The following is a 9,893-nucleotide window of genomic DNA, read 5'->3' as shown; positions in this document are numbered from 1 at the left end:
AAGTTTCCAGAAGAAGTTTATTCTCAGGCTGAATTGTTGTAAAATGGCTGATAAACACTAACCTGGGAAGAAGGGAGGGGCTACTTACATTAGAGTTGGGCTACAGGGCGAGACACAGGAAAAACTTCTAAAAGGCAAACCGATTCCACAGCAGTGTAACAGCAACAATATAATAACAAAACAATACTGTATGATTCCCAAGTCGTGGGACATGACATTGATCAAATAGAATTTTGGAAATTTCATTTAATGAATACCTTGAGAAGTGTAGTTTTAAAACGGTCTGTTAGGCTATAATTTTGAAACCCATGAGCCACTTCAAACATTGGAAAATAAAAAGCAGCTTACATTTATTTACATACTAGGTCACTCAAATATTTTAACAGTTTTTCAAAGCTGCTAACAAAATATAGAAATAGTTACAATGTTATAAAATATTCCTATAGTATGTTGTACACGTGTAACATATTAGAAATTAAAAATGGGGAAAAGGAATTTTTGTACATTTTCTGCAAGTTACTAGTTTAATGAATATTCGCTAAAGTAGCAATATGTGTAAGAGTTACTTGGATGTGCAAAACTGTTGCAAACTTAAATGCTCTGACACAGTTCCATCATAGGTGACCATGCACCAGAAGAGGGTGGGAAGTGTCTTCTTTTGGCCTCCATCTGACTGGGATGCTCCAGCATACAGTAAATATACAGAATATAAAATGAAAACTGCATTGTGATTGTTATGGGCAGTAAACAGTTTTTCTTACAAAGGGACAAGGAAGCAGAGCGTTTTGGGTAATGTAAGTGTCAGAAAGCTGCTAAGAAGAATTTTATAGGTGATAAGGTCATCCTGTACTCCACAGGAAGTCAGAGACTGACTTCCTGTCTACACGAGAGCATATACTGGTCCTGGTAGTCAGGCTGGAGATCACATGACCCAACTGCCTATAATGAATGGGAGAAAATGTATGTATTGAACCTACCAGGGATGAAACAAATGACAGAGCTAGGATATTGCTGGGGAGTTACCATTATATGAGGATGTCGGTAAAATAATTGCACCAAGTAAAATAACATAAAAAATATGTGCAAAAATTTTTTACTGCAGTGCTACTTACAAGTGGAATGACTTATGTGAGAAATATGTTACTATCGTAGTTAATTAGAAAGTTTAGGACTCTGAAATGTGCTAAGACAGTTACTTTGTAGTTTTCTTGGTTACAAACCCAAAGGGCAACTGGAAATCTTTAGTAGACCTTAGATACTTAAAGGGGTTGTCCAGAATTGGAAAAAAAATCAACCACTTTATTTCAGAAACAGCACTGCTCACTGCTCATTGCATTGTGTTTCTTTTGTGTTGCAGTACAGCTATACAATATAAGTCACGCCAGGTCTTGGAAACAGTGCAACACAGAGGGAAAGGGAGCCCAGACACTAGGGAAAGGGGGCAGTGGAGACCTCCTAGTCTGGTCTAGTGTCACCCTGTCTCAACTATCGTCCCTAGATTGGCTCTTCACCAATCGCCACAAGCGTGCCTCGCCCTGACTTTCCCTGATATATGGCTAAGGCTAGGGAAGGGAGGAGATGAGCACTAGTCGATCTCCACTAAAACTCTATAGACAGCAAGGGTAGACAAACGGGGGAATTGCTTAGCTTTAGACCACTCCAGACAATTGCACACACGGCCTTAAGCTCCAGAGAGGACAAAGTACTGCTCTTGCTAAAGCCTTATAAGAAGTGATAAATATCGCCGGCACCTCCCTCTCAAGACACACCAGGTATTTATACACCCAGGCCAGGGAGCTAATTAACCAGAGGGAGGTAGCCGCTGGGTCCTAGAGACAGCCAGCCTCTAAGAAGATGTCTGTAATGCCAAACGTAGAGATCTTCTGCAACAAACAGCAGGGCGACTGTGTGTCACCTCTAATACATTCGTGACAATGAGGCTGAGCTGCAATATCACCTTCAACCTGTGGACAGGTGTGGCGTTGTTTCTGGTAAAAAGCAGCCAAGCTTATCTACTACTAAACAACCATTTTGTAAAAAAAACTTCATACAAAAACAAAAGTTTTGAATATGGACCATTGCGTTAGTTATCTCAATCCTTTGAGAAGGAGATCAGATGTCTCTGGTTGATCTCAAAGGGGCCTATTTTCCCATGAAAATAAGGAAAACTAGTGGAGGTTTTTGAACATCATGGCAGTTATTCAAGGAGGACAGCACTACTTCTAGTTTCATGTCTCACTATTTAGCATCTTGAACATCCCATAGGTTTCTCTCTGGTTTTATACTTAGCTGACTGAACGGCGGTGGTGGACCCAACTGTTCTCCAGACAAACAAATTAGTGAAGTTAGTGCTGAGTACCTTAGAAGATGCGAGATTGTAATATTCCTGAAGAAATCCAGTCTAGTTTAAGCAAGATCTTTCATTCTATGACTACAACAAACCGTCTGCTTAGACTAGGCGATAAGTCTCATAAAAATAAGGTCAGTATCTATCAGAAGGAAAAATTAAAATAGTAGGTCTCATGTTAACCCCAGTCGACACACTGCCATGGGCTATATTTCACTGGTGGCCCCTGCAACATGAACATCTTTCTTATTGAGCAAGAATCCATCATACTTCGAAAAGGTCTATTATCCTGCATAATTGTGGAGCCTAGATAGAGGATCACTGAAAGCCGTAAAGGATTGGTGACACATTGGGATAGACCACTCCTCTAACTTGAGGCAGTTATCATTAAAGATCTCTGCAATTTTCAGACTAGGATCAAAGGGAAGGTGGTAAGGTAAGAATATACTCAAACAATCCTCCGTTCTGAAGGTCAGTCGCCAAGTGTATAGGAAAATGGTCTTCTCGTCTACAACAATTTTTTTCACATCATGATCATGTAAAGGGGTCCACAAAGGTTTTATATAATTATCTCTTATAAGAAGGTTTTAGAAAACAAGAAAATGTCCTAGAAAATTACACACAGGCAAAATGTTTATTGGTAATGTCATACATTACATACAATCCTCTGATGTATAAGTAGATCTGATTGGGAGGTAAAACGATTACCACATTCATAACACAAATATGGCTTCTCCTCTGTGTGAATTCTCTGATGATTCGCAAGATCTGATTTGTGGTTAACATCTTTCCCACGGTCTGAACATGAAAATGGCTCCTCCCCTATGTGACTCCTCTCATGTTGATAAAGACCCGATTGACGTGTAAAACCTTTCCCGCATTTTTGGCATGTGAATGGCTTCTCTCCTGAGTGACTTCTCTGATGTCTGAGAAGATGTGATTTCTGGTTAAAATATTTCCCACATTCTGAACATGAAAATGTTTTCTCCTGCGTGTGATTTCTCACATGTGCAACACAATATGACTGATTTGTAAAACGTTTTCCACATTCCGAGCACGAATATGGCTTCTCCCCTGTGTGACTTCTTTGATGTCTAAGAAGATGTGATTGATTTGTAAAACATTTACTACATTCTGAACATCCATACGGCTTTTCTCGTGTGTGACTTCTCTCATGTACAATGAGATATGATTGATTTGTGAAACATTTACCACATCGTGGGCACGAATACGGCTTCTCCCCTGTGTGAATTCTTTGATGATTAAGAAGATGTGATTTCTGATTGAAATATTTCCCACATTCTAAACATGAATACGGCTTCTCCCCTGTGTGAATTCTCTGGTGATTAACAAGATGTGCTTTCTGATTAAAATATTTCCCACATTCCGAACATGAATACGGCTTCTCACCCGTGTGACTTCTCTGGTGTATCACAAGATATGATTTCTTGTTAAAACTTTTCCCACATTCTGAACATGAATACGGCTTCTCACCCGTGTGACTTCTCTGATGTATCACAAGATGTGATTTCTTGTTAAAACATTTTTCACATTCTGAACATGAAAATGGATTATCTCTTTCAAGAGCTGTTTGATTTTGATTACCCCATCTATTAATTTTATTTTGTTTATCAGTCTTTGATGAATCAGAAGATGAAGGTATGTCTGGGGTAATGGCAGGTTCTTCATGTGTAGCTTGTCTGATATCAGGATGATCTGCATTAAAATCTGGCATTTGATATCCCTCCGAGATTCTGGTACAGTCATCTGCCAATAAATAAAACAAATTTTAATATTTTTTAAAAATAAATAATTAAAAGTGTATGCCACTAACCCATTTTAGCTGAGGGTCATTCCATTTCAAGTGATCCAAATCTGAATATGTTTACCTGATATTTTGGATATTGTAAAATGGCCACCGGACATGTCCTTGAGTGGAGATATGTATCGCTGAGATTGGCAACTTCAGTGATGTAAAACCAGAAAACCATGCTCCAGTACAAGTAGTGCTGAGAGGGTTCATTAGGTGTATCGGGGTTGTTTTTAAAGAGCAGTCATAAGAGATTGGGGGGGAAATGACTGCTCACATATCCCCACCCCCAGGGCGTGTGTATAAAATGGAGACCAAGTGTCTTATTCACTGTCTGTGGCTGGAGGTGTGGAGACCTCCAGAGTGTTTGTGCCAAAAAGACACTGACCGTGACCGTGTGAACCCGCCATATTGTATTGGACTGTTTATTTTGTATTTGTTACACTGTGCCGGACAAGGCTTTCTTTTGTTTACTTCTGAAAGTGCGGTTTATGCAGCATAATAAACCTGCCTTGGACATTTTTAAAGAGACAGTGTCCCGTGCCTACCTCTAACGCGGCTAAGTGAGTACCGAACCCTACAATATTTATTTTCTTTGGTGTTTTTTGAAGTGCTACTTTAGTGAATTAAAAATAATAAGTGTTGCATTGTTATCTTCATTAACTCATTTTTACCGAACCCTACAATTGGTGCTAGAATCCCAAGAGGCAGTGTGACTGCTATAAGAAACCATTTATATCCTGGGTGAAGGCCGTCAGCCAGCCAGCCAGGGACGTCTGGCAGCATGGAGGAGCTGATTAAGCAACTGGTGCAGGCTAAACTCCAGCAGCACCAACAGCAGCAGCAGATGCAACAACTACAGCACAAGTAGCAGATGGAGCTCCTGGCAAAGGTGATCCTTGGCAGGGCAACCGCCCCACCCCCTACTCCAGGTGATGACTCATGTGAGGAAGACGGTAAGGAGAGCATTGCAAAAGAGGACCCTGGGTGATGATATCGAGGCGTTCATGACGATCTTTGAGAGGGTGCCGGAACGGGAGAAATTGCCTCCGGAGCAGTGGGCGGAGGTGCTGGCGCCATATTTAACAGGGGAGTCGCAGAAGGCCTATTATGATCTGGCCTTGCAGGACGCAAAGGAGTACGCCAAGTTGAAAAATTTGATTTTGGCACGCTTGGGAGTGACTCTGACTGTCAAGGCGCAATGAGTGCACCACTGGGCCTATTGCAATGACAAACCTCCCAGGTCCCAGATTTTCGACTTCCTACACCTGGTCCAAAAGTGGTTGCAACCTGAATCTTCCTCCCCAGCACAAATGGTTGAGAAAGTTGTCATGGACAGGTTCATACACTCCCTTCCGAGATCGGTGCAATCCTGCGTTGCCCAGGGAGATCCCCGCAATGCCGATGACTTGGTGGGGTTGGTGGAAAGGTACCAGGTGGTTGAGAGTTCTTTGGGGAAACAAGGGGTAGTAGCGTCTCTATACTGGGGTTCCCAAAAGGGGGCGGACACCCAAAAGAGGGGAGCTAGAGCCACACCTGGAGGGGGTCCTAGAGCTCAGGAGGGGTCTGAGTTGTTGCCCAAGGTCCAGTCCCATAATGTAGTATGCTGGAGGTGTCATACCCCAGGGTCATATAGCAGCCCGATGCCCCATGACAAATGAACCAATGGACTGCAGCACAGGATGGCGTTTCTCATATTTTGCATATCCTGCCTGCAGTGCTGTCCCTTAACCAGGCGAGTGACCGCAGGCATGCCTCGTCTTGGTGAATGGTATGCAAGTGACTGCTCTGTTAGACTCGGAGAGTTTAGTAACCCTAGTGAGAGCCACAGTTCCTCATCAGCTGGTTCTGGGGAAAAAGATCGGCGTCCGTTGTATCCATGGGGACGCTAAGGAATACTCTGTGGCCCAAGTGGTCATAGACACAATCTGTGGCGCCAAGTCCCATGAGGTCGGCGTAGTCAAGGACCTGTTGCATCTGGTTATAATAGGGCGGGACTTTGCCCTGTTTTGGGACTTGTGGGAGAATGGGAGGAAGCCGGGTTGTCCGGGCAACAACCAAGTCACCCCTGAGGAAACATCATCACAGGCCGCAGCCGATGGGTTTCCTTTTTGTGTGCTGGTTGGGGAGGAGGATGAGGCAGCATCCCCAGAGGCTAACATCCCTGAACTGGAGTTGTCTGGGGGAAACTTTGGAACTGCCCAGCTCAGGAACTTAACTCTAAAAGGGGTGTTTAATAATGTAACGGTTCTTAATGGTGTTGCTCAAGAGCCGGGGGCTAACACCCGATATCCGCACTTTGCAGTAAATGGGGAGCTATTATATCGGGTCACCAAGCTCAGAGGGGAAGTAATCAAGCACTTACTAGTGCGAGGGCCATACAGATGCAGGGTGTTAGATATGGCCCATGCACATGTCTTGGGTGGACATCTGGGAGTAGAAAAAACCCAGGAAAGGATCCTCCAGAGGTTCTACTGGACCAGGTGTCACCGAGAGATAGTGAATTATTGCAGGTCATATCCCAACTGTCAGCTGACCTCCCCGGTGCCTCACTTCCGTAGCCCTTTAGTGCCTCTGCCTATCACTGAGGTCCCATTCGATTGCATCGCAATGGATCTAGTGGGACCCCTGGTCAAGTCCGCCAGAGGACATCAGTACATCGTGGTGGTACTGGACTATGCTACGCGGTATCCGGAGTCCATGCCCCTATAAAACTCCTCCTCCAAGTGTATAGCCCGGGTGTTGGTCCATATTTTTTCCAGGACGGGGTTGCCTAAAAAGATTACAACGGACCAAGGAACTCCGTTTATGTCAAAGGTGATGAGGGAGTTGTGCAAGATCCTGCAAATCACACAACTAAGGACCTCAGTTTATCACCCGCAGACAGATGGCTTGATGGAGCGGCTCAATAAAACCTTGAAGGCCATGTTGAAGAAGGTCGTAGAGAAAGACAGCCGGGACTGGGAGTGCCTACTGCCGTAGCTTCTGTTCTCCATCAGAGAAGTCCCACAGGCCTCTACTGGATTCTCCCCTTTCGAGCTGTTGTATGGCCGACACCCACGTGGACTCCTGGACATAGCAAAGGAGACCTGGGAGGCTGAGTCTACACCCTACAGGAGTGTAATTGAACATGTGGCACAGAGCAAGAGAGGATTTCTGAGGTGATGCCCATTGTGAAAGAACACCTCCTCAAAGCACAAGAGGCACAGTCTAGGGTGCACAATAGGTCGGCGAGGGTGAGACACTTCAACCCTGGAGATCGGGTACTTGTGCTGGTGCCTACAGTGTGAGCAAATTCCTGGCCATGTGGCAGGGTCTCTATGAAGTAGTGGAAAAGGTTGGTGATGTCAATTATAAAATTCACCAACCAGGGAGGAGAAAGCCCTACCAGGTGTACCACGTCAACTTAATCAAGCCATGGCGAGATAGGGAGCACGTGGAAGCTCTGTGTTTGGTGGCGAAGTCTGAAGCCGATGTGGAAGAGGTCAAGGTGGCTGAGTCGCTGTCACATGCCCAAAAGCAACAGTGCCTAGAGTTGCAGCAGCGGAACAGGGACCTGTTCTCTGAACTACCAGGTTGTACCCAGATCATAGAGCATGAGGTCCTTACAGGCACGGTGGCGCAATGGTTAGCACTGCAGCCTTGCAGCACTGGGGTCCTGGGTTCAAATCCCACCAAGGACAACATCTGCAAGGAGTTTGTATGTTCTCCCCGTGTTTGCGTGGGTTTCCTCCGGGTTCTCCGGTTTCCTCCCACACTCCAAAGACATACTGATAGGGAATCTAGATTGTGAGCCCCGATGGGGACAGCGACGATAATGTATGTAAAGCGCTGCGGAATATGTTAGCGCTATATAAAAATAAAGATCCGATACGGTAAATCTGAAACCGTATCGGATTCCTGAATCCCGCCGAGGGGTAATCTCGAAAGAAGTAAAGCAGATGCTAGGTCTGGGAGTCACTGAAGAATCCAAGAGTGGCTGGTCCAGTCCCATAGTCCTAGTGCCGAAACCAGATGGAGAATGACGGTTTTTCAACGACTATAGGAAACTGAATGAGGTCTCTAAATTCGATTCATGCCCAATGCCCAGTGTAGATGAACTAACTGAAAGGCTAGGGCCGGCCAGGTACATTACCACCCTTGACCTCACAAAAGGGTATTGGCAAATCCCTATGGCCCAAGATGGCAAGGAGAAGACGGCCTTTTCAACTCCAGATGGGTGTTTTCAGTACACCAAGATGCTGTTTGGCTTGCAGGGAGCTCCAGCTACCTTCCAGAGAGCCATGAACTGGATTCTAGCTCCCCACAAGAAGTATGCAGCGGCCTACCTGGATGATGTCGTGATCACAGCCATGATTGAGGAAGCCATCTGAGTAAAGACCAGGCAATATTCGATGCTCTGCAGAAGGCGGGGTTTTCAATCAACCCAAAGAAATGTGTCATGGGCATGGAGGAAGCCAGATATTTGGGCTATGTCGTAGGCAGAGGAATGATAAAGCCCCAAATAAATAAAACTGAAGCGATCCAGGGTTGGCCACAACCTCTCTTAAAAAAACAGGTCAGAGCCTTCCTGGGCATCATGGGCTACTATCGCCGGTTCATCCCTAACTTCGCCATGATAGCCGCCCCTCTGACAGACCTCCTTAAAGGGACAAAGTCGGCTATGGCTAAGTGGTCTCCAGAAGCTGAGACGGCTTTCCAGGAGCTGAAGCAGGCTCTGTGTAAACAGCCAGTGCTGGTGGCGCCGGATTTCTCAAAGGAGTTTGTGGTCCAGACGGACGAGTCAGATGTTGGACTGGGGGCTGTCCTATCACAAGAGATGAACGGGGAGGAGCACCCCATAATGTATTTAAGCTGGAAGCTGACATCTTGTGAGAAGAATTACTCCAGAGTGGAGAAGAAATGTTTGGCCATTAAGTGGGCGTTGGACACCCTGGAATACTACCTCTTAGGCAGGAAATTCAGGCTGGTGTCAGACCATGCCCCACTTAGGTGGATGAGAGAGAAGAAGGGGAACGATGCCCGAGTGACCAGGTGGTTCCTAGCCCTCCAAGAATTTAGCTTCCATGTAGAGCATAGACCTCTGAAACTGCATGGCAATGCTAATGCACTGTCGAGGGTCCACTGTATGATAGCAGAAGGTGCCAAGCCCCCCAGCTTTGGGCAGAGGGGGGGTAGGGGTATGTAAAATGGCCACCGGACATGTCCTTGAGGGGAGATATGTATCGCTGAGGTTGGCAACTTCAGTGATGTAAAACCAGAAAACCATGCTCCAGCACAAGTAGTGCTGAGAGAGTTCATTAGGTGTATCAGGGCTGTTTTTTTTGAGCAGTCATAAGAGATGGGGGGGGATTGGCTGCTCACATATCCCCACCCCCAGGGGGCGTATGAATAAAATAGAGACCAAGTGTCTCATTCAGTGTCTGTGGCTGGAGGTGTGCAGACCTCCAGAGTGTTTGTGCCAAAAAGACACTAACCGTGAGCGGGTGAACCCGCCATATTGTATTGGACTGTTTATTTTCTGTTTTTGTTACACTGTGCCGGACAAGGCTTTCTTTTGTTTACTTCTGAAAGTGCGGTTTACGCAGCATAATAAACCTGCCTTGGACATTTTTAAAGAGACAGTGTCCCGTGCCTACCTCTAAGGCGGCTAAGTGAGTACCGAACCCTACAATATTTATTTTCTTTGGTGTTTCTTGAAGTGCTACTTTAAAGAATTAAAAATAATAAGTTTTG

The 9,893-nt window shown here is 45.2% G+C and overlaps 1 protein-coding gene across 2 annotated transcripts in view; it reads right to left on the bottom strand.

The window, feature by feature from the left end:
- Positions 1 to 615: 615 nt before the first annotated feature.
- LOC141273216 (uncharacterized) overlaps positions 616 to 9,893 on the bottom strand; it is a 31,617-nt gene continuing 22,339 nt past the window's right edge. Inside the window, exon 8 of one of the 2 annotated variants that reach the window (XM_073684785.1) lies at positions 616 to 4,114. In XM_073684785.1, coding sequence (XP_073540886.1) covers positions 2,994 to 4,114 — 1,121 coding nt within the window. In that variant the 3' untranslated portion in view covers positions 616 to 2,993. The remainder of the gene's footprint in view (positions 4,115 to 9,893) is intronic. The other variant, XM_073684786.1, reaches the window with a different exon arrangement.

Source organism: Phyllobates terribilis, unplaced genomic scaffold (assembly GCF_046119375.1).
Source record: "Phyllobates terribilis strain yellow unplaced genomic scaffold, ASM4611937v1 Scaffold_5__5_contigs__length_657084704, whole genome shotgun sequence".
NCBI lineage: Eukaryota > Metazoa > Chordata > Amphibia > Anura > Dendrobatidae > Phyllobates > Phyllobates terribilis.
This window is presented reverse-complemented; position numbering and strand designations above follow the sequence as displayed.